At 43.8% G+C, this 24886-nt stretch overlaps 2 protein-coding genes and 1 pseudogene across 5 annotated transcripts in view; 1 reads left to right on the forward strand and 2 right to left on the reverse strand.

The window, feature by feature from the left end:
* Positions 1-721: 721 nt before the first annotated feature.
* On the forward strand, positions 722-24206 carry PDZD9 (PDZ domain containing 9). Of its 4 annotated transcripts, none has more exons than XM_055299101.2 (6): positions 722-1028; positions 3967-4064; positions 5514-5693; positions 13231-13420; positions 17537-17921; positions 24030-24206. In XM_055299101.2, the coding sequence occupies exons 2-5, from the start codon at positions 4001-4003 to the stop codon at positions 17907-17909; spliced, it is 807 nt and encodes a 268-aa protein (XP_055155076.1). In that variant the 5' UTR covers positions 722-1028; positions 3967-4000; the 3' UTR covers positions 17910-17921; positions 24030-24206. The 4 variants fall into 4 exon arrangements, with proteins under 4 accessions (XP_055155076.1, XP_063468167.1, XP_055155079.1 ...); XM_055299104.2 differs by lacking the exon at positions 3967-4064 and adding an exon at positions 6719-6789 and having other exon boundaries at positions 723-1028; XM_063612097.1 differs by lacking the exon at positions 24030-24206 and having other exon boundaries at positions 17537-18333.
* Positions 1750-3879, reverse strand: LOC129457622 (islet cell autoantigen 1-like; annotated as a pseudogene).
* The window catches only part of UQCRC2 (ubiquinol-cytochrome c reductase core protein 2), a 34245-nt gene continuing 28195 nt past the window's right edge, over positions 18837-24886 (reverse strand). Inside the window, exons 13-14 of the mRNA XM_055299094.2 lie at positions 21485-21638; positions 18837-19101 (exon numbers count right to left, since the gene is read on the reverse strand). Coding sequence (XP_055155069.1) covers positions 19018-19101; positions 21485-21638 — 238 coding nt within the window. The 3' untranslated portion in view covers positions 18837-19017. The remainder of the gene's footprint in view (positions 19102-21484; positions 21639-24886) is intronic.

Here is a 24886-nt window from a genome sequence, read left to right on the forward strand (position 1 = left end):
GTACCTAGGATTACAGGTGTTAGACACCACACCTGGCCTAGAATTTATTTTTAATAATTTATATTTTCCTAAAATTGTCCACTTCATCTGTTTTTTAAGTGCAGGTTTCAAGATGTAGAGCCTGTGTTTCTGTGTTTGTCTGGCCTAGTGTTGTGTCCCCAGTATCAGTAAACGACAGAACAGCTCCCTGTAAATACTTGTTGTATGAGTGAATGTGTGTGGGAGGAAGAATTATCTTGGAAAAAAGAAGGAAGCATTAATAGTGCCTCTCCTAATAGTGACTCATTTTTTTTTAGGCCACCCTGGGGCCTTTTCTTATTCAAAACATTCATGAAAAAAAGTGCAGTTCCAAAACATTGGAGCTACTAATGTAACAATTTTTTTAAAAATACCATTATTAGGAGTGCAACGGAGGGTTCTCTGATCTTCTAGGTATTCTATGATCTCCTGTGATCTTCTGGCTGTGATCTTCCTCTGCAGACCACCTCACATCTTTGAGACACCCTCCTCTGTGCCTTCTCCCCCTCCCTATTTCTTAGGTTCACCAAGAATGAATGAAGAAGCCAAGCACGGTGGCTCATGCCTGTAATCCCAGCACTTTGGGAGGCTGAGGCGGGCAGATCGCTTGAGCCCATAGTACAACAGTTGTGTTGAGCCTGAGCAACATAGTGAGACCGCCACCCCCGCCCGTCTCTTAAAAAAAGAAAAAGAAACGAAGGAATGAAGAACCCACCGTGGGTCAGGCACGGTGCTAACCTCTGCAGAAGTTTCCATACAGTACACTGGCGTGCAATGCCCACGCCACGTTTTGCAGGGTCCGCGGGAAGCCTTGCGGCGACCTCACTGCCGCCCAATTTCTGGGCAGCGGCGGCGCAGCGCCCCCTGGCGGCCATCCCGACGGCGGTGCCCGCGGGCAAGGTTCGAAACTGTTGGCATTGGGACTGACTCCAGCCTCTGCTCTGGGAGGCCCTCCCAAGCTGCCTGACCTCCCGGGGCCATGCAGAAGGCCTCCCGCAAAAACAAAAAAGGTAACTGGGGAGAAGGAAGCCGGTGAAGAAGCCCTGGGGACCAAGCCTTCCTCAATTTTCCTCCTCTGTAAAATGGCAACGGTACACTCTTGGCCTGGGAGATAACCTCTCTCCATCGTTGTTATTATTATTATTATTATTATCATTGCCATTATCATCATCATCATCACCATTTGAGAAGGAGTCTTGCTTTGTCCCCCAGGCTGGAGTGCAGTGGCGTGATCTCAGCTCACTGCAACTTCTGCCTCCCAGGCTCAAGTGATTCCTCTGCCTTAGCCTCCCGAGTAGCTGGGATTACAGGTGTCTGCCACCATGCCCAGCTAATTTTTTATTTTTAGTAGAGATGGTGTTTCGCCATGTTGGCCAGGCTGGTCTCAAACTCCTGACCTCAAGTGATCCGCCCGCCTTGGGCCATCGTTATTTTTATCAAGGTATAATTTCCATGCAGTAAGATCCCCCCTTTTAAAAGTACAGCTACCGTTTTGACAAGCTATACCCACGTTGAACCACCCCCTCCATCAAGATAGGGAACAGTTCCACCACTCCCTAAAATTACTTTGCAATGCCCAGTTGCAGCCAAACCCCACCCCACTGCAGCTCCTCACACCCCCATCTGTTTTTTACAGTGTTTTTTTCTTTTTTTGCCTTTTCCATGGAGAACATCATAAAAATGAAATCATATAGTAAGGAGACTTTAAAAAATTATACCAATGTAAATAGGGAATTTGGCCCTTTCATTTTTATTAAAAGGGCACATAAATCTTAAAATAGCATACGGGTCACTGTATTTTATTTTTAGAGACAGGGTCTTGTTCTATCGCTCAGGCTGGAGTGCAGTGGTATGCTCCTGGCTCACTGCAGCCTCCAATTCTTGAGCTCAAGCAATCCTCCTGCATCAGCCTCCCATAGCTGGCATTGTAGGCATGCACCACCACACTCAGATAATTTTTTTTTTTTTTGAGACAGAGTCTTGCTCTGTGACCCAGGCTGGAGTGCAGTGGCATGATCTTGGCTTACTGCAACCCCCGCCTTCCAGGCAGGTTCAAGTGATTCTTGCACCTCAGCCTCCAAAGTAGCTTGGATTACAGGCATGAGCCACCACACCTGGCTGATTTTTGTGTTTTCAGTAGCAACGGTGTTTCACCATGCTGGCCAGGCTGGTCTCAGACTCCTGACCCCAAGTGATCCGCCCACCCTCGGCCTCCCAAAGTGCTGGGATTACAGGTGTGAGCCACCACGCCTGGCCTAAATAGAAGAGATGAGGTGTCACTATGTTGCCCAGGCTCTAATCACTTTATACTTCTGCTAGCCCCCAGCTGGGCTTACCGAAGGCTGCAGACTTCTGCATTGAGCAATTCTTGTTCTTTATGGCTTTTTTCCACACAGCATCAGGATTTGACAAGACTTGAAGCTGGCGAAGAGGCTGAACCAGGCAGGCAGGTGCCAGGCAGCCTTAGGCTTTTTCACTGCAGGGCTGTTGTCATTTGGACTGCTTGTCCTTGGGAAGGTTGACATTACTGTCTGACTAGCCTTGTAGCAAAACCTGTAAGTCTTTCATATTTTAGTCTGGTGCTTGGGGTCTGGCTCTCCCAGGACCATGGTGCTGCCTCCTCCACCTGGTTGTCCCCAAACACAGCTGCTCACTCTTTTCTGAGCTCACCCTCTTCCAGGGAGGAAGCATTGAAGATCTCACTTTCAACAGCAGTAGGGTTATCTTTGTCAGTACCTTCGGGTTCCAGGGTCCCTGCCACTGGGCCCAAGCGAGCACCTTCCTCAGGTTTCATGTCTAATAGTTCATCCTGAGCATGCACTATGTGAAGAGCCTTTGCCTAAAACACATAAAATACTTTTTCCATCTTCAGTTTTTTCCTTGTAGCGGTTTCCATCCTCTAATGAAATTAATTGACTCAGCTCCTGCACGGCTGCATCTGTGCTTTCCTGCTGGGTGAGCTTCTTTTCTTCTTTCTCAACTAGTTTTTTCAGAGGGTTTTGTAAGTGCTTTAAAGTAGTGACTTCATATGGCTGATAACCTGTGAAGCTCTCATGGATGGCTGCCATAGTGTGAGAAGTCTTCTCTCCAAAATGAAGCAGAGTGGTCTGGTATGTTGCTAGCATTTGAGACAGGAGATTGCATGTATTTACTTGCTCCAAGAAGATCCACATCCAACTTCACTTTGTCAAGGTTTTTTTTTTTTTTTTTGAGATGGAGTCTTGCTCTGTCACCCAGGCTTGTAGCTGGGATTACAGGCATGCACCAACATGCCCAGATAATTTATTTTTGTTTTTGAGACGGAGTCTCACCCTGTCACCCAGGCTAGAGTACAATGGCGCCATCTCAGCTCACTGCAACCTCTGCCTCCCGGGTTCAAGCGATTCTCGTGCCTCAGCCTCCCAAGTAGCTGGGATTACAGGCACGTGCCACCATGCCCAGCTAATTTTTTGTATCTTAGAGACAGGTTTCACCATGTTGGCCAGGCTGGTCTCAAACTCCTGATCTCGTGATCTGCCCGCCTCGGCCGCCTAAAGTGCTGGGATTACAGGCGTGAGCTACCATGCCTTGCACAAAGTTTTTTTTTTTTTTTTTTTCAAGATGTACTTGGGTTTCTTGCCTTCCCGAACTTCTGCATTTGCTTACAGAGGTCTGGATCAAACTCCTGAGACACGTTCTCATTCTGTAAGGAGCCTTTTGAGTCTGGCTTCTTTTACTTAACCCTGCTGACTTTTAAAAGTGGGCTCCTGGTAGCTTACCTTATAAGCATATTGAATTTACAAACTGAGATGGGAACCACTGGACTTTGCCCAAGATGTGACTTCTCTGTTTGCTCAGGAACCAGAGCTTCAGGCAGGACATATCCTGCCCCCAGTTGCTCCCAGAACCCTGAAAAGTCTCTGAAGATGGTATCTTGTTTATATTATGCTATTTTATTTTCCCAAACAGAGAGCATCTGTGGTTTTGGAAGGTGAGGTTGGAGATGGGCAAGGACGTTTGCTTTGGAGGAAAGGGCCATGAACCCCTCCAGCTCCCGACGGCTAGAGGTAGGGAGCTGGGGGAGCCTCTCCCTCAGCAGTGGCCCTGAAAATACCACAGTCACATGGACTTGGCAAGCTGGTGTGTCACCTGTCCTTATGGAAAGGAGTTGTGTGTGAAATGCTGGAAAAGTGTGCTGAAAACAGATCTCCCCAGGAGCTTCCTGTGTACCGAAAAGGAGTTTCCTAGCAGCTTCCTCTTGGGAAATTAACTTGTTGTTTTGAATGTCCTTTTAGTCCCTGAAATTTTTCTTGTGAGATTTGGTTCTGTAGAAAACATTTCAACCCCTCCCACTACCCCTTGTCTCCAAGGCCTTCGGATTTTCCCCCACGTGCTTTTTGGATCCATCCACTGCTCATTTCCGCTGTCACTGCCATGACATGCACCAGGACCCTTTCATTTTCATTTCATTTCATTTCGTTTCATCTAACCATGTCCAGCTTTACTCACTTCAGAGCTTTTTCCCTAAGGAAGTCTGAGAGAAGCAGCCTCTGTCTGGTTGGTCCTCACTCCTCCTGCCTCCCCCTCCTCTGACAGGGACAGTTCCTTCCTTTCTCAGACCTTAACACAATGTGCTCCTGATCCACCTTTCTTTGCCTAAATATTTCCTATTGGTCCTTTTGGCCTTAATTCAAATTTTAGCCCTGCTGGAAGCTTGACCCGCTGTCCCCAGATGAGACTTTGGCCCTCTGTTACTCATTCTCAGAGCCCTCCGTCCTTTTCTTTCATAGCATGAGTTACAGTTTGTTATCCAACATGTATTTACATGACTGATTGATATCTGTCCCCTCCACTAGGCTGTAAAATTCATGAGGACGAGAAACACATGTGGGCCGGGCACGGTGGCTCACACCTGTAATGCCAGCACTTTGGGAGGCTGAGGTGGGAGGACTGCTTGAGTCCAGGAGTTCAAGACTAGCCTGGCCAATATAGTGAGACCCTGTCTCTACAGAAACAATAAAAATTAGCCGTGTATAGTAGCACATGCCAGTAGTCCCAGCTACTTAGGAGGCTGAGGTGGGAGGAGCCCTTGAGCCCAGGAGATCGAGGCTGCAGTGAGCCCTGATCATGCCACTGCACTCCAGCCTGGGCAACAGAGTGAGACCTTGTCTGTTAAAACCAAAAAACCCAACACATCTGTTTTGCTCACCATGGTAAACCCAGGGCCTAGCACACTGTCTGTATCAATAAATATTTGTTAAGTGAACAGATAATACTAATTAATATTGATTAAGCACTCACAATATGCCAGGCTCTGCAAAAGCCCTTTAATGCACCCATTTAATTTTCAGAAGAGCTCTCCAAGGTGAACACTTTTTATCCTCATTTTACCGATAAGGAATCTGAGGAATAGGGATTAAATAACTGTCCCGGGGATCTGGCTTCAGAACCCCAGTGGGTATGGCCATGCTTCTGTCTTGGTGAAGGACTGAAATAAGTTCCCCTCTTTTGGTTAGAAAGAGGAGTCAGCATCAAGGTCAAAACATCTGTACACAACTTGAGCAAAACACAGCAGACCAAACTCACTGTGGACAGCCTGGGATTAGGCCTCATCATCATCCAGCATGGACCCTACCTCCAGATCACCCACCTCATCAGGAAGGGGGCTGCAGCCAACGACGGGAAACTTCAGCCAGGTGACTGCCCTTTTGCCATGCTTCCCAACCACCCATCCTGCCCATCTGCCTGCAGGGTGACTCGGGTCACCGGGTTTCAGTGTAACTATAAGGATATGACGGGCATGCTGGCTCACGCCTGTAATCCCAGCACTTTGGGAGGCCATGGCGGGGTGGATCACTTGAGGTCAGGAGTTTGAGATCAGCCTGGCCAACATGGTAAAACTTCGTCTCTACTAAAAATACAAAACCTGGCTGGGAGCGGTGGCTCATGCCTGTAATCCCAGCACTTTGGGAGACTGAGGTGGGTGGATCCTGAGGTAGGGAGTTCGAGACCAGCCTGGCCAACATGGTGAAACCCTGTCTCTATTAAAAATACAAAAATTAGCCAGGCGTGGTGGTACACGCCTGTAATCCCAGCTACTTGAGAGGCTGAGGCAGGAGAACCACTTGTACCTGGGAAGTGGAGGTTGCAGTGAGCTGAGATTGCGCCATTGCACTCCAGCCTGAGTGACAGAGATTCCGTCTCAAAAAAAAATAAAAAACAAAAAATAAATAAAATAAATACAAATACAAAAGTTAGCTGGGCCTGGTGGCGGGTGCCTGTAGTCCCAGCTACTCAAGAGGCTGAGGCAGGAGAATCTCTTGAACCCAGGAGGCGGAGGTTGCAGTGAGCTGAGATGGCACCATTGTACTCCAGCCTGGGTGACAGAGTGAGACTCTGTATTAAAAAAAAAAAAAAAAAGAGAGAGATGACATTAGTTGAGAACTTTCTATGGGCCAGCCAATGGCTATCACTTATATAACTATCACTATTGGGAATATTAATTCATTTAATTCTGACTGGGTACAGTGGCTCACACCTGTAATTCCAGCACTTTGGGAAGCCAAGGTGGGAGGATCCGTTGAGGCCAGGGGTTCAAGGCCAGCCTGAGCAACACAGTGAGACGCTGTCTATATTAGTCCGTTCTTGCACTGCTATAAAGAAATACCTGAAACTGGGTAATTTATAAGAAAAGAGGTTTAATTGGCTCATGGTTCTGCAGGCTGTACAGGAAGCATGGCTGGGGAGGCCTCAGGAAACTTACAATCATGGCAGAAGGTGAAGAGGAAGGAGGTATGTCTTATATGGTTGGAGCAGGAGGAAGAGAGAGTAGGGGGAGGTGCTACACACGATTAAACAATCAGATCTCATGAGAACTCACTCGCTATCACGAGAACAGGAAGGGGGAAATCTGCCCTTGTGATCCAGTCACCTCCCCCCAGGCCCCTCCTCCAACACCGGGGACTACAGTTCAACATGAGATTTGGGTAGGGACACAAATCCAAACCATATCACCATTTCTATAACAAAACAAAAGTAGCCCGGCATGGTGTGTGCCTGTAATCCTAGATACTCGGGAGGCTGAGGTGGGAGGATCACTTGAGTGCAGGAGGCCGAGGCTGCAGTGAGCTATGATTGTGCCACTGCATGCCAACCTGGGTAACAGAGTGAGACCCTACCTCTAAAAAAAAAAATTAAATTTACTTAATGAGGGTCAGTGAGATTGAGTTCCTTGTCCGGGTCACCTGTTTCTCCTAAGTGGGGATGCAGGGACCATGTTACTCCACAGCTATGGCTCTCGGTACGTAAAGATATTTTCTTTCATAGGCAGTATTAAGCATTGCTAACACTTAGCTGCATGATCTCATTTCACTCTCACAATCCCTGAGCTAGATTCTGCATGAAACCACCTTGCAGACAAGGAATCAAGATGCTTAGTAACTCTCCCATGGTCACTCTGAGGAGCTGGGATTTGAACCTTCTCTGTCAGACTCCAGAGCCTAAGGGCTTTACCAATACTGCCCTGCTCCTCGTGTCTTTGGGTGAATGAATTTTCCATGCAGTTCAACAGGTGTTTTCTCAGTGCCTGGCCTGGGCCTAGTGCTATGCCCAGGAGTTGGGGAGGCAGAATGGGCTGGCACAGTGGTGAGAAGGAAAAAACATATTGTGTTAGCCGTCCCGATTCAGGCTCAGGGTCTGACACTTTTTAGTTCTGTGACCCTGGGCAAAGCCACTTAACCTTTCAGGCCTTAGTCACCTCATCTTTGAATTGGGATATTCCTGGGTTTGTGAGAGGTTGCGCAGATTTGATGAAATAATGCATGTTTGTTTCATAGATGGGGTATCACTCTGTCACCCATGCTGGAATGCAGTGGCTTGATCATGGCTCACTGCGGCCTTAAACTCCTTGGCTCAAGTGATCCTCCTGCTTCAGCCTCCTGAGTAGCTGGGACTCAGGCGTGCACCACCATGCCCAGCTAATTTTTATTTTATTTTTTATTTTTTTGTAGACGTGGGCAGTGGAGGCGGTGGGTGAGTGGTGTCTCACTATGTTGTCCAGACTGGTCTCAAACTCCTGGCCTCAAGCAATCCTCCCATGTGGCCTCCAAAAGTGCTGGGATTACAGGTGTGAGCCATTGAGCCTAACCTGATGAAATAATTTTTATGAAGGTGCTTTTAAAACTGAAGTGCTATAGAAATATTGGCAATCATCTCTTAGGCTTTTCTTACAGATTCTCTAGACTTTTGCATGTGTGTGTTTTAATAAAAAATGATGGCTGTATGGGGGTCCGAGTGGATTAAGCCACTGGTTTGCAACTCTGGTTACCTATTAGAATCATCTGGGAAGTTTTTAAAACCAAGATGCCTGGTCCCTATCTCCCTACAGGTTTTTGATTCAATCGTTCTTGGACTGGGACAGGGCAGTTTATGTTTTAAAAGCTCCTCAGGTGATTCTAATTTGCAGCTAAGGGTTCCAAGCAATGGATTAAAGAAGAAAGCAGATACATAATGGTTTTATGAAACAGTTTGCTATACCTTAAAATCCAAAGCATTTTCCCCACACATCAGTGCTTGGTGGTGGAGAACAAACGGCGGCCGGTGGAGAGTTCTGGACTTACCAGAACAAAAGAACTCCAGGACAGGTCCCATGGGGTTTTCTGCTTCTTCTCAGCTTCTTCAAGGTCAGGTGACAGACGCTGGGTGATGATCCGGGTGCATACTCCAGGGTGCTAGAGTGGGACAGGAGTAGGCTTTTAGGTGGGCAACAGAGAATCTCATGGCAGGGCTATAGTTAGTGGTCTCTTTGAGGTTAGAAGCAGTCTTGAATTTCATCTTTTAAATCCAGGACTCACCTACAGTATTAGTGCATTCTCACACTGCTGTAAAGATACTACCTGAGACTGGATAATTTATAAATGAAGGAGGTTTAATTGACTCACAGTTCCGTATGGCTGGGGTGGCCTCAGGAAACTTACAATCATAGTGGAAGAGGAATCAGGCATTTTCTTCACAAGGCGGCAGGAGAGAGTGTGAGTGTGTGAAGGAGGAGCTGTCAAACACTCATAAAACCATCAGATCTCATGAGAATTCACTCACTATCATGACAGCATGGGGGAAACCACTCCCATGATCCAATCACCTCCCTCCCTCCACACGTGGGGATTACAGGTCCCTCCCTCAAAATGTGGGGATTGCAATCAGCAATGACATTTGGATGGGGACACAGAACCAAACCATATCGTTCTGCCCCTCCATCTGCAAGCTGAAGAGCAGGGAAGCCAATAGTGACTCAGTCCGAGTCCCAAAACCTCAAAAGTTGGGAAGCCGACAGTGCAGCCTCCAGTCTGTGGCTGAAGGCCTGAGAGCCCCTGGCAAACCACCGGTGTAAGTCCAAGAGTCCAAAAGCCAAAGAACTTGGAGTCTGATGTTCGAGGGCAGGAAGCATCCAGCACAGGAGAAAGATGAAGGCCAGAAGACTCAGCAAGTCTGCTCATTCCACCTTTTTCCACCTGCTTTTTCTAGCTGTGCTGGTAGCTGATTGGATGGTGCCTACCCAGATCCAGGGTTGGGTCTGCCTCTCCAAGTCCATTGACTCAAATGTTAATCTTTTCTGGCAACACCTTCACAGACACACCCAGAAACAATACTTTGCATCCTTCGATCCAATCAAGTTGACAATATTAACCGTCACACCTAAAGTAGTGGCTCATTTGTTATGTCTTTGCTAAATAAATAATAAATGAATATTTGTCCCAGGCATTGTGGGAGATATTTCCCCATCTCTTATCTTTTTTTAACTCCAATTTTTAATTTTATTTGTATAAGAGACACAGTCTCACCGTCACACAGGCTGGAGTGCAGGAGTGCAGTGGCGCAATCATACCTCACTGCAGCCTCGAACCCCTGGGCTCAAGCAATCCTTCTGCCTCAGTCTCCCAAAGTGCTGGGAGTACAGGCATGAGCCACCTCACCTGGCCCCACATGTGTATCTAATTTAAAGTTTGCAACACTCCTGAAATGTAGATAATGAAATATAGAGGCGTAGAGAGATGAAATAACTTGTTCATCTTAGTTATACAACTGAGTCTGTGTTCAGAGCTGGTATTTGAACCCATGTCTGCCTAGAAAGCCCATACCTTTCTAGCCAATTGCCTAACAACTAGAAATGAGATTTGAATACAGAGGAAGTCCAGAGCCCCAAATCTCTTTGTGACAAGCCTGCCAGTTCTCCTCGGCATCATTCTAGGTTTTAAAGTCTGTAACTCAGTGGTTTTAGACAATGATGATAAGATCTTGGGAGATGATAACTGTAGAAACATGCTATTTCTTTGACCCCATTTCCTCCCAGCCCCATTATCTTTTATCTATGTGCTGAAATTTCACTCCTTTGGTGTTTCAGGATAGGGTTTCACCTTGATTTCCTAATTTAGTGTTGGTTTATTCTGGCTAAACTTTTAGTTCCTTTTGGCCAGTATGGCCTTAACAGATTCTGATATTCTAAGTCTTAAGAAATTAATGTAGGCCGGGCGCGGTAGCACACACCTGGAATCTCAGCACTTTGAGAAGCTGAGGTGGGCAAATTGAGCTCAGGAGTTTGAGACCAGCTGGGGCAACATGACAAAACCCCATTTCAATAAAAAATACAAGAACTAGCCCAACATGGTGGGCATATGTGCTTGTAGTCCCAGCTCCTCCGGGGGCTGAGGCAGGAGGGTTGCTTGAGCCCTGGAGGTCGAGGTTGCAGTGAGCTGTATTTGTATCCCTGCACTCCAGCCTGGGTGACAAAGTGAGACCCTGTCTCAAGAAAAAAAAAAAAAAAAGAAATTAATGTAGCTTCAACAGTAAATACAAGTCATGGACTGGCTACTGCCTAAGCATTTCCTAAAGGCCTGGTGTGTGCAGACACCCAACGAGGCACTGGGGGTGTAGTGGTAAACGACACAGATGTGGTCCCTAGCTGTGAGGAACTTAAGGAACTTCCAGCCTAGTTGGGAGAGATGAAAAAGATAAAATATTTTTCAGCAGTGGCTCGGCTGCTGCAAAGTTGATTTAATGTAGGTAATTGAGACAAAGTTTATATAATGTCATCCTATAGCCCATTAAAACAGAAAAAGTGTAATGAGGTTGGTGTTCATAAATACCAAATTGGTGTTTCTGTATGAAGGGCAATGTTAATATCTATTGCTAGAGTAATCACATTCACATGCTGACATGTTTGGTTTACAGCCAGAACGGTCAAGAAATTAAGCTGTTTATTTTCTGCCCTCTTGATAAAAGTCACCCTTTTACAACATAATTAAGCAGAATGCCAAGCCATAGCTTTCAGCTATAAACACTGCTTTTAACATTAGGTAAGTAAGCTCATCCGGGGAGGGTTTTTTTTCTCCATTGTAATTAACCTCAGTAGGATGAGCAACTGTTTCATATTGCTCAAGCTGCAGGTAGCCTTGTTTCATTCTGAAGTAAGCCTCAGATACATAGTTGATTGTACTACCCCCAGCTACTGCTTAAGACCAAAGTAGAAGGTTTTTCTCCACCCTTCTAAGTATTCATTTTCTTGAATTCTGGGAACTTTGTTTCTGATAGGATCTAGAGCTATGGACATTTGTCCTTGGCATCCTTGGAGGATTCTTTTGGGATCAATGTAATTCCTGATTGAAGCCCAGTGCATGCATCAGAGAAGGCACTTCTTCTTGACCCTTTTCTTCTCTGAGGTTAGGCTTCAGCTGTCTTAGAATGAGGCTGATTGAGGGTCTCCAGAAGGTCAGTACTAGTAAGATCTGAAGACTTAAGATTTTGCCCAACGTGAGCTGGTCCTTAAAAAGCAAATCCTTTGTATTCCTTTCTGAAGTCTTGCCGAATGCCGTTGTACCAGTCAGCGTTCCTCATTGCAAAAAACAGAAAACACTTCTGTTAATGCACTGAATTTGGGATACTGAGTCTGACAGAATCTCCCAAAAGGCTGGAGAAGCAGGCTTGGAAAATGGTGAGAGAACCAAGAGCTGTGTGTAACTGCCCCTAGCAACTAGAAGTTCCTGTCACTCTTTTGCATCTCCTCCTCCACGTTCAGTGACCCAGGTGGGAGTGTCAAGTGGCTGGATCTCACTCACAGGTCCATGACCTAGCTGCTGGAGGTGGGGACATGGGGGAGGTTGGAGCAAGTGAATAATTGGCCTTTGTGGCTTCCTTCAATTTGGGGGTTTCGGGGGTTAGTGCTCAAGATGTAGTCCTCTTCCCAACTGCCGGGGACTCGGAAGCTGCATGGTTGACCATCTTGTTTCTTTCCTTATCCTGCATTGCCCTAAGGTAGGGAAACCTAGCTGTCAAATCCCTTTAAACCAACATACTCACTGCATACACATCTTACAATTAATTAAAGCATGCCTAATTGCCCAATGTTTTATACAGAATTATTTGCTCAACTAATACTGCACAAGGGTAGAGAAAGGCTTTATGTTTAATATGGCCTATTAACTGTGGAGGGCACTGGAAATTGCCAGGCAGGTATAATAGAAAGTAGGTCATTTATTCATCACTTAATGTAAGTGGTTTTTTCTTTCCTAGCAATAGCCATTCATTTTATTTGAAACTAATCTATTTTTAGAATCCTAACAGCTGGTTCCGATTATAAATGTTTTTTAGCCTCTGTCACACCAAGAACTTCAGAAACGTCTCAAAAACATCATATAATGTCTACCAATATACTGCTATTAAGAAACATCTTGCATACATTCTTCAGTACGCAAAGGACATTCATATCATGGAGATGAACATCTTTATTAAATAAAGGCTGGGCCGGGCGCGGTGGCTCATGCCTGTAATCCCAACACTTTGGGAGGCTGAGGTGGACAGATCACCTGAGGTCAGGAGTTTGAGACCAGCCTGGCCAACACGGTGAAACCCCATCTCTACTAAAAAAAAAAACAAAACAAAATTAGCCAGGCATTATGGCACATGCCCATAATCCTAGCTACTTGGGAGACTGAGGCAGCAGAACCACTTGAATCTGGGAGGCGGAGCTTGCAGTGAGCCGAGATCACGCCACTGCACTCCAGCATGGGTGACAGTGAGACTTCATCTCAAAAAAAAAAAAAAAGGCTGAAGCCTGGTTTTGGTTCAAAAAGAATCAACAATATGAACCCATAAAATGAAATACCTCACAATAAAGCCAGAAATCAATATAGTCCCTTTAAACTCCTAGTTTTACTGATACATATTTTTTTCCCTCTTCAGGTGATGTTCTGATTAGTGTTGGCCATGCCAATGTGTTAGGATATACTCTTCGAGAATTTTTACAGCTTTTGCAACATATCACCATTGGAACAGTGCTACAAATCAAGGTTTATCGAGATTTTATTAACATTCCTGAAGAATGGCAAGAAATATATGATTTAATCCCTGAGGCCAAATTCCCAGTAACAAGGTAAATAGTTCATTTTAGGAACTCTTTGTTATAATACAGAATCCCAGGGCCTGTGAGGCATAGATGGTTTAACGTGACAATTATCAAATGATAAGGATCATGACAGGAGGACTGGTGACACTGTCAAAGTAATTTCCTGGGTTTCTGGTATTAGATCTGTAGGATCTAATATGAGAAAGCACGATAAAGTCAACTTGGAGTTAAAAAACAAGTCATCAGTTGGGAATTTTGTCCCCCTGCCTACCTGCATGGTGCCCCTCTTTCCCGAGTCAGCGCTTAAAATGTTTCTTGTGGGCCGGGTGTGGTGGCTCATGCCTGTAATCCCAGCACTTTGGGTGGCTGAAGCGGGTGGATCACGAGGTCAGGAAATCGAGGCCATCCTGGCCAACATGGTGAAACCCCGTCTCTACTAAAATTACAAAAATTAGCTGGATGTGGTGGCACGTGCCTGTAATTCCAGCTATTCGGGAGGCGGAGGCAGGAGAATCGCTCGAACCAGGGAGTCGGAGGTTGCAGTGAGCCGAGATCGTGCCACTGCACTCCAGCCTGGAGATAAAGCGAGACTTTGTCTCAAAAAAAAAAAAAAAAAAAAAAAAAGTGCTTCTTGCAAATCCTATTTGCAACTTTTCAACTTTTTGTTCTCTGGGTCCTTCCCAATAACATCTAAGCCTTTTTAAACTTCTCCCATCTTGGCAAATCCTATCTTCAGTCCACTCTCCTCTCCCTACCCTCTTTAGCCACTGGTCTTTTGCATCCCCTCCCAACTTGCTAAAAGCTGTATTAGACACCTCCATTTCCTCGAGAGACGCCACTTCCCAGACACTCCTCCACCCACTTCAATCTAGGCTTTGCTTTCATCCCTTGGCTGAGTCCTTTTCCCAGGGCCAGCCATAGCCTTCGCACTTCTGATCCCACTAGATTCTTCTGTCTTTATCTTGCCTGGCTTCTGAGCAGCATTAGTCACTTAACAATTTCCACCCACTCTCTTCTTGAAATAGCACTTCCCAGGCTTCTGTGACACCACACACCCGATTTTCTTGTTACCTCTGGCCATTTCCTCTTGGTGTCCTTTCTCCTAGCCAGTTTCATTGATGCCTGTAGTTTCTATGATTATCCACATGCTAATTACTTTCAAATTGTATTATCAACAAAACTGTATTTGTTTTTTCTTGGAGACGAGGTTTTGCTCTTGTCGCCCAGGCTGGAGTGCAGTGGCGTGATCTTGGCTCACTGCAACCTCTGCCTCCCGGGTTCAAGTGATTCTCCTGCCTCAGCCTCCAGGGTAGCTGGGATTACAGGCGCATACCACCACACCCGGCTAATTTTTGTATTTTTAATACAGACCAAGTTTTACCATGTTGGCCAGGCTGGTTTCGAACTCCTGCCCTCAGGTGATCAGCCTGCTTCACCCTCCCAAAGTGTTGGGTTACAGGCACGAGCCACCAAGCCTGGCCAGAATGATCTTTTTGTAATGCAAATCTGATCCTGGCATGTTCCTGCAAAAAATCTCTTAAGACTTCTTGTTCTTGGGAGGGACAGCATTAGGAGATATACCTAATGCTAAATGACAAGTTAATGGGTACAGGAAATCAACATGGCACATGGATACATATGTAACAAACCTGCACATTGTGCACATGTACCCTAAAACCTAAATTATAATAATAAAAAACAAATAAAAATAAAATAAAATAAAATACAAAAAAAAAAAAAAGACTTCTTGTTCTTTGGATAAATATCAAAATCCTCACATTGGCCAACAATGCTCTATGGGGTTCAGCTGGCCTCTGCAAACCATTCCAACTTCAATTCATACTGCTTTCCCCATCCTTCTCTAGCTCCCTTTAGCTTCCAGCTCTCTGCCTTTTGTTACTCTTTGCCTCAGGGTCTTTGCACTTGCTCTTCTCTGTCTGCAACATGTTTGTAACTTTGCTCTTGAAGGCTCCAGTGTAACTTCTCCAAGGGGTCTTCCTAGAAACAGGTCCACCTGACATATGCTCTCACAGCTCGCTCCTTCACATTTATCCCAATTTTAATGAAATAATCTGTGTAGTCAGTTGTTCACTGTGTTTCCCTAGGAGAATGTGAACTCCATGAAGGCAGGGACTGAGTCTGTCTTGTTTTGCTAAAATTGCCCTAGGACTTTCATGTGGTCAGTGGTTCATTTGTTTTTATTTTTTAATTTTAAAAGGCTTATTTTTGAGACAGGGTCTCACTCTGTCGCTCAGGCTGGAGTGTAGTAGCACGATCACAACTCACAATCAAATCCTACTCAGCGACTCCTACACTGGAGGGCACGACTCTAAAAGCCTGGGCTCATCTGGTTACATAACAACTATATGTTCTAAGCATTTTCATTACATGGAGGAGTTTTGAGACCCAGAATATTAAATTCTAAGGATGGTAGACTGACCATTCAAAAGCAAAGATAGAACAGCACAACTTAAGTATGAGGCGAAAACCCACAAACTTAAAAGAACAATACCAAGCACCTGCTGATTCCCCTTCTTAATTAGGCAAAGTACTCATATCTAAGGCATTTTAGTAACTTATGTGTAACGGGGCAGGGAAAGAAGGGGAAGGAAAAAGCTGCTTTCACAAAGCTGGTATAACCTTTTCCGGGAGAAAATGGCACTGGGTATACACACTGGAGAAAATTCTCCATATAACGCTCTGGGTAGGCCAAGTGGTATAGAAAGTTTGTTTCCAGCCAATCCTGACCTCTGCAGGGTTGTGGCTTTATTACCTAATGACAATTTACCTGTCCTTTATAGTTACCTAACCATCGGAGTTGCCAAGGATTCCCCCTGCAGTCTGGAAAAAAAAAAGTTATTAATACTTGGATTTAAAAAAAAAATCCATGTGCTGTTCAGGAAGACCTAGGTGCATCTGAAGGCAAATTAGACAAAATCAGTATTTAAGACTAGTGGCTCTCAGTAAAAATTACTCAGTATCAACTGTTTAATACTGGAAGAGATAAACTTTTGGAAAAGCCATTCAAATTCTTGGAAGCAAATACAACAGGCAGACCACCAAGGTTATTAGTGATAACACCAGAAGTCTTAACAGGTTGGCAGGGAAGAAACCTATTTCCTTTTAGCAGGGCAGAATGTACCAGAGATTTGTAATCACAAAGATCTAGTTTTGGTTCTGCTAGGCAACAGCACCAGGACGAGGGAAAGCAAGTGACAGAGCATTCATTCTGGAAAGTTAAAGCAAGCACAGGTACTGTAGGCATTAGAAAAGTTCAGAGACCTGGAGGTGCTAGCAGGCAAGCACCACCTAGTTTCAACAATCAAGAAAGCCAATAATTGGAGAAAGTTAACAACAACAACAACAAAAACCTGGCTGGGCACAGTGGCTCATGCCTGTAATCCTAGCACTTTGGAGGCCAAGGTAAGGATTGCTTGAGGTCAGGAGTTTGAGACAGGCATGGGCAACATAGGGAGATCCTGTTTTTACAAAAAAAAAAAAAAAAATTTAAAATTAGCCAGGTGTGGTGGCATACAGCATACACACCTGTAGTCTCAGCTACTCGGGAAGCGGAGGCCAGAGGGTCACTTGAGCCCAGGAGTTCAAGGTTGCAGTGAGCTATGATTGTGCCACTGCACTCCAGCAAGGGTGGCAGAGCAAGACCCTCTCTAAAAAAAAGACTCGAAGACTTACTAATGACTAGGATGTTGAAGATCCTTAAGGCCCACTATTTCCTGACTTCCTGACTCCTCTGGAAATCAGTAATATTGTGTTAATGCCACGTGAGCCACAAGAATAGAGTTCCCAGGAGATGGCCAGGTTGAACCTGTCACTTTAGCTGCAGTGAAATTAACCTACCCTTTAACACCTCCTAATATTCCGGTCGATAGTCTAGTATAAGTCTGTGCAAAACTTTTTAAGGTATGGTGAAGTAATTTAAGGCAGAATTTGATTTCCATTTAGAAATGGAAAAAGATTTCAAGATAATTTTAAAAAGAGAAACATTTCAATGACACAGAAAGGTAGTGCTAAAGCTAAATTGTATCTTTTATGGGTCAAAGCAAGTTATAAGGCATTTTGTTAGGGGACCATAAATGTTTAGACATGAAGAATCTATTTTATTCACTATTCTTTTCATTTCAGCACACCAAAGAAAACTGAGCTGGCAAAAGATGAATCTTTCACAAGCAGTGATGATAACGAAAATGGAGATTTAGATAAAAGACTTCAATATTATAGATATCCGTGGTCAACTGCACATCACCCTGCAAGGAGACCAATATCCATCTCCAGAGACTGGCATGGATATAATAAGGAGAACCATACTATTAGTGTAGGAAAAAACATTAATTGTGACGTGATGATTCACAGAGACAACAAGAAAGAAGTGAAGGCCCCTTCTCCATACCGGATAATGGTGAAGCAAGACAATGAAAGCTCTTCCTCCTCTACCTCCTCTATCTCAGATGCATTTTGGCTGGAAGATTGTGCCCAAGTTGAAGAGGGTAAAGCCTAACTGGTATCAAAGGTTGGTTAGCAAATCTGTGGTCATATGAGCATTTATCTTGCAGACACCCAAGTTTTGTGCCTCACCAGGCACAAATTTGCTATACTTATCAAGGACTGTTTGTAGACTCACCAATTCTCTTCTCTTATGACTGCATTATAAAGCCTTTAGAGATGTTCTTCAATAGGATTATCTAAAGACTTCCCTGGGTTCTTGCAGGCCTCGCAAATCTTATTTTCAGAATAAGACCCTCCTTTCTGAGAAGAATTTCTTTTCTTTTAGAAAATGCCGTAGAGAAATCCCATATCAGAATGTCTGAACATAGTAGAGAATGTCACTTTATGTAAACACCACATTTTTCTTTAAATATTTAGTTTCTCTCTTTTTTTTGGTAAACTTCAAGTACTATAATTAAAATAACTAAAAAACATAATTCTTTGGCTAGTTATTCACATTAGAATTATTTTTTTCCCCCTTTCAGCCCTTCTTTTACTGTAAATATTGAATTGAGAGTTAATTATTTGGAAGAGACAGGATAGTAACAGATGAGGGAGAGACAGGAGATGAGAGAAAAACAAAACTCTGTCAGTGAAGATAAATCAGACATAAAAAATGAATGAATGGGAATATAGGATATGATAGGAAATGTATGTTTTTTGGAAATAATTTTATTGCAAAAAAGGCAAAATGGGTAAAAACCAGACCATTTAGCTGTTGACACCCAAAATGACAAATTTTGAACTTGCTTTCATCTTAAAAGCCACCAACAGTAATCTGGCACTATTTACCCCGATAGCCACTTAGCCTTAATTTTAATAGTTTCTGATGCTTCTATACTCAATAATTGTATTCCTGTCTCCTTTAAAGCATCTAAAACAAAGATATCAGCACATAATAAATACTTGTTGATTAACTCATTGAGAAAAACATAAGAAAAACACTTAAACAGAATGTTTTATTGACTTTAGGTCAGCTGGGAATAATTACCTGCATTTATGCCTTATTTTACCTCACTGGAAAAAAGAGAAATGTTATATTAGAGACTTCTGACTTTCATGTGTTTGCTGCTCTGGGCTGAGAGAACGTTCAGCTCTCTCCTGTAATGTGTGCATCAGTATTACAACTCATCAACAAAAGGTGTATGTCCCAAATTTCCACTTGCTGCCATCGACTTCTGGCCAGAAACAAACTTCTTTGCAGCCTTTAAAGAAACAAACAAAAGACAAAGTTAACAAAAATAAAAATATATATCATCAAGCAGGTGAACTTACTTTGTCATTTCAAGAATTTATGGATAGGACATTTTTTTTTTTTTTTTTGAGATGGAGTCTCGCTCTATCACCCAGTGTGGAGTGCAGTGCTGCGATCTTGGCTCACTGCAGCCTCCACCTCCCAGGTTCAAGCAATTCTCTTCCTCAGGCTCCCAAGGAGCAGGGATTACAGGCATGTACCACCATGCCCCGCTAATTTTTGTATTTTTAGTAGAGACAGGATTTCGCCATGTTGGCCAGGCTGGTCTCAAATTCCTAGCCTCAAGTGATCCACCCACCTCGACCTCCCAAAGTGCTGGGATTACAGGTGTGAGCTACCAACCCGGCCTTGGATAGGACATTCTAAGCCAGCAATTACTATAATAGCTGTTGTGAAAATTAACTAGGAGATGGCTGGTGCTTTAATTTGTGACAGTGTGGGAGGAAAAGCTTAGCTGTTTCTCTGAAAGTTCCATTGTGTGTGTAATGAACCAAGCAAGAGCAACGCTTTGGTAAGAGGGTAGCTGTTCAAAGAGAGATAAGGAAAACACTGACACTGTCAAATAGAGTAGTGTGGCTTCAGGCAGGGATATACTTTCCTGTTTCGGTATTACAATGGCAAATAGTCTGGGTCAATAAAAATACATTGATTGTTAACTTAAAAGTAAAACTTTATACCCTAGAGGATTCTTTATGCCACTACTTCCAAGTTCAAAGGCTGATTAAGTATAGTATCATGAGTCAGGTGTAGGTGGAGCAGCAGCCCCCATATTCTGTCAGGCCAGCTTATCTTATTACTATGAAGGAGAGGTGGTGGTGGAAGCAGTCGGGTTGGGACACACATAATGATAGGATATAAGATGAAGACAGCCATTTAAAAGAGTACGAAATGGGCCGGGCGCGGTGGCTCACACCTGTAATCCCAGCACTTTGGGAGGCTGAGACGGGCGGATCAAGAGGTCAGGAGATCGAGACAATCCTGGCTAACACAGTGAAACCCCGTCTCTACTAAAAATACAAAAAATTAGCCGGGCATGGTGGTGGGCACCTGTAGTCCCAGCTACTTGGGAGGCTGAGGCAGGAAAATGGCGTGAACCCGGGAGGCAGAGGTTGCAGTGAGCCGAGATCGCGCCACTGCACTCCAGCCTGGGCAACAGAGCAAGACTCCGTCTCAAAAAAAAAAAAAAAAAAAAAGAGTACGAAATGATGATTGGGGCCAAGTGAAATCAAGTCAGGGTTACTATCTTAAAATAGCCTTGTCTCTTTTTTGAGACAGGGTCTCACTCTGTTGCCCAGCCTGGAGTACAGTGGCATGATCTCGGCTTGCTGCAACCTCTGCCTCCCAGGCTCAAGCCACCTTCCCACCTCAGCCTCTTGAGCTCCTGAGTAGCTGGGACTACAGGCGCATGCCACCAAGCCTAGCTAATTTTTGTACTTTTTTGTAGAGACGGGGTTTTGCTACATTGCCCAGTCTGGTACTGAACTCCTAGGTTCAAGCAATCTGCCCACCTCAGCCTTCCAAAGTGCTGGGATTACAGGCATGAGCCACTGCACTCAGCTTGGTTTTTTATTTTTTATTTTTTCTTATCGCCACTGTCCCTATACAAGGTAGACCTGTTGGTAAGAAGATGGCTGAGACATCTACAATGGAAAGCGAGCTGGCAAGTTTAATGCAGAAAATGGGGGAAAACCCACTTACTTTGGATTAATTCTGTAGGTCATGTGCTTGTTAGGCACAGTAGGGAACACAAAGAAGTACATGACATAGTCCTTGCCCTCAAAACAGCTCAATCTTGTAGGGAACAATAATATACGTGAAAAAAAAATTAGCAAGAACAGGAGAATGTCCTAGGCTGAGAAGAGTAAAGAAAATCTTAAGATGCTAGATGGTGAAATATTGGTAGGACTGAAGAGGAAAAATAGCAAACTTCACTATTTAGGTTGGATCATATGAAACTGCTAATATTTGACTCTTCTTTACCTCTAGTCATCTAACATAAGCCCATTTTATAAACTACCATTAATTTAACCTAACGCTTGATACGTTAGGTGTATTAAATGCACTTTTGACTGCCATCTCAGTGGATGGCAGTCCTCTGACATCCGAGTTTAACCTAACGGTAGTTTATCTGAAGGAGGAAGATACATACACTCGAGCTGACAAGGAAGCTTGTTGCGGATCTTATGGGAATGAGCCCTCCTGCCTCCACATTAAGTAGATGAGCACCAAACATGAGAATAACACACTGCCCAAGGACGCTTATGAATCCTTCTGAAATTGGATCATTAAGGTTAAGTTCTCTGTTGTTAAATCCTAAGTTTTCATTTACTTACATTTATGATATCAGCGTTAGCCACTGAATCAATCTGCTGAAGGACTGTGGATGGTGGCATGTAAGAACCAGCAACTAGAGCCTGGGACCCGACTTCTTCCAGGAAACACTCAGAAGACTCCACTGACATTAGGTATCCAGCTTTCAGCTTGTTCCTGTTCAATAAAAGGCAGAAGTCACTTTTACAGAGCAAGGCAATTATTTTTTTTTTCTGAGTGGTGACGGGGGCCTGTGAACATCATAGCTTTATTTAATGGATAGAGTAACAGCGTGTCTCCCTCTTCCTGAATTCCCCAAGAACGCTGCTCCCTTCTCTGGAACATGATACCAAAACAGTAAGTCTGAAAGGAAGAAGTCTCTTCAGGGTTGCCAAACTGTCCAATTGGGGTCCCACTTTGGCCTCCATTTGGGGGTCCATATGCTGCTACAAATTTGAGTGAGACAGCTGGAGAGCTCCCTAATGCTTCCCAAGGCCTCTGGATCCGGTTGTGCAATCTGGATCTTCTGCACGTCACTGGCCAGTCACAGCGTGCTCTTTCTCTTGCCCACTGGCACAGTGAGGAAGATCTCTCTGCTGTCAGTGAGAGGGCTGCCATCTACTGAGATGGCAGTCAAAAGTGCATTTAATACATCTAACGTATCGAACATCATAGCTTGGCCCAGGCTACCTCATATGTGCTCAGAACACTTACAATAGCCTGTGGTTGGGCAAAACTCATCTAACATAACCCCATTTTATAAGGAAGTATTGATTATCTCATGTACTGCATATCACTAGCCTGGGAAAAAGATCAAAATTCAAGGTATAGTCATGTACTACATGATGACGTTTTTGGTCAATGATGGACCATATATATGATGGTGGTCCCGTAAGATTATTAGGGAGCTGAAAGATTCCTATTACTTAGTGACAACATAATGTTGTAGGGCAATTAAAAAAAAATAAATTTAGCGTGGCCTATGTTTACAGTGTTTAGTGTCTACAGCAGTGCACAGCAATGTCCCAGGCCTTCCCATTTACTCACCACTCACTCAGTGACTCACTCGAAAGCAGGAGCTTTCGGTCCTGCCAGCTCCATTCATGGTAAATATCCTATACTGGCATACCATTTTTTATCTTTTGTGCTGTATTTTTACTGTACCTTTCCTAAGTTTAGATGCACAAATACTTACCTTTGTGTTATAACTGCCTACAGTATTCAGTACTATAGGACATGCTATACAGGTTTGTAGCCTAGGAGCAATAGATTATACCATAGAGCCTATGTGTGTAGTAGGCTATACCATCTAAATTTGTGTGAACACTGAGGTTCACACGGTGATGAAACCACCTAACACCACATTTCTCAGAACGTATCCCCATCATTATGTGACCCATGACTGGAAGCTGAAATTGTAATGGTTTTCCTCCATAGTCAAGTTGAAAAATTGTAGTTGATCCATGGCAAACTGGGGACAGTGTGTATTGTAAACCTACCTTTTGGCTGCTAGAGTGTGAAGATCAGGGATCTTGAAGAGCCTTCTGTCAAACCAGGGTGTCAGGCCTGTAGTTGGTGTCACCACAGACAACTCCACCTGGCCCACGGCTGGGGTCACAGTGTTATAAAGGTCACAGTCTTGACCTTTTCTTTTTGCCTTTTCCTTGTATGAACTGGGTTCTCTTCTTGGATGGAGGATACCTTTCAATGCTTACAGTTTGAAGATTCTCATGTTTATTTTCTTCTTATGCTATCGTTTCACCTGTATTACCTGTGAGTTTTGGCAGGTTTCGGGGGTGTCTGAAGAGCTTCTGCTGTCTGTTTATTTCTGTGATATCCACTTCAGCTGTTGCTGCCTCTTTTAGGGCCTGTTTGTTTCCACCAAGGGTGAAGTAGTCAAGCCAGTTCCTCTTACACAGTGAAACAGGGCAATTTTAAGGTATGTGCCCCGAAACTCAACGTGTTTTTGGTAAACAGGCAAACTAACAACTTACAGTGCTAATGGCCTCCATTCTATTTCTTCAGTTCACCAAGTTCTGTACTGTTTACATTACTATTTGGAAAGCTGTCAGTACAAAACTATACTGAAAACTCCACAGATTGCTTTTTGATTTGGGACTAGAACTTAGATCTAGGTAAAACTATTTTAATATAAGATTTTGATTAGTGAAGCAATTCCTGCCTCTTGCTGAGATTTGTCTCAGTGAGCATAGGGTATGATGGAAAAGGCAGGTGGGGAAGGGCAGTACAGGTCTTGTAAGCAACAGCAGCTTAAATATGGGCACAAAAGCATCCACTTGAAATAAAACAAAATCCAATTCACAATTCTCCCAGAAACTTATTACTTATAGACATGGTGTTTGATAAGACAGTCGAGTTATTTGAACCTCAAACTATCATCCTTTAACAATCTACAGAAAGACTTCCATTTAAACATAATTACAATTTAATGCTGTTTTACCACATTGTCAGCTTAATTAAAAAATGATTTTACCTGCAATAAACTACCAAGAGGTTATTAGTGTGTCCTTTCAGCAATGACACCTCACTTTCTCTCTTTCACTACAGGAAGAACTTACAAGAAAAAGTATCAACTCCATCAAAATGGCAGAAAACATACCTTGACATTAATAATCAAAATTCAGGAGACCGAGACCACAGTGAAACCCCATCTCTACTAAAAATACAAAAAATTAGCCGGGCGTGGTGGCGGGCGCCTGTAGTCCCAGCTACTCGGAGAGGCTGAGGCAGGAGAATGGCGTGAACCCGGGAGGCGGAGCTTGCAGTGAGCCGAGATTGCACCACTGCACTCCAGCCTGGGCGACAGAGCGAGACTCTGTCTCAAAAAAAAAAAAAAAAAAAATCAAAATTCTACTTTCTGCATATTACCATACCTTGTAAGAATTGTTACACTTATTAAGAAAATATTTTCTTAAATAAATTAGATTTGAAAAACTTAGGTTTTTCTTAAGTAAATCCAGTGTTTCAATGTATTCTCATCATATTTTGTTTCTGGTACAATAAAGCAGCCCTGCATCCTATCAATTCTTGGTTCTATGTATACAATATTTAATAAATTGTGTTGTACTTATACAAGAGATGCAACTTTGTAGTGTGCTCAGCATAACAAAACTAACAATACTAGTGGGAACAGAAATGACCAAAAGGTTGTTCCATCCTGGGTTGTAATTCTCCCTATCATGCTTCCCCTATGGGCAATACTAAATGATCATAACGACCACTGGAGTTGCAAGATTCACATTTTGAATTGTTCTAAGTAGATGGAGTCAAACTTAAATGTCTTAATCTGCTGTATGAAAATGCAGGTTGATTTCCAACTTTGTCCCAAGTCTGTCTCTTTTACAGAAACCCTTGAGCTACTAATGAATTAGGAGTGTTGATAGCACTTTCAATCTAGACAGTGG

Source organism: Symphalangus syndactylus, chromosome 11, assembly GCF_028878055.3.
Source record: "Symphalangus syndactylus isolate Jambi chromosome 11, NHGRI_mSymSyn1-v2.1_pri, whole genome shotgun sequence".
Lineage (NCBI taxonomy): Eukaryota > Metazoa > Chordata > Mammalia > Primates > Hylobatidae > Symphalangus > Symphalangus syndactylus.

Bases quoted from the DNA above. Each gene is read 5' to 3' on its own strand.
- PDZD9 (XM_055299101.2), top strand. From the start codon at position 4,001: ATGGGCAAGGACGTTTGCTTTGGAGGAAAGGGCCATGAACCCCTCCAG. The intron at 4,065-5,513 runs GTAGGGAGCTGG...TCTTTTGGTTAG, and splicing joins CCAGCTCCCGACGGCTAGAG to AAAGAGGAGTCAGCATCAAG. The intron at 5,694-13,230 runs GTGACTGCCCTT...TTCCCTCTTCAG, and splicing joins CGACGGGAAACTTCAGCCAG to GTGATGTTCTGATTAGTGTT.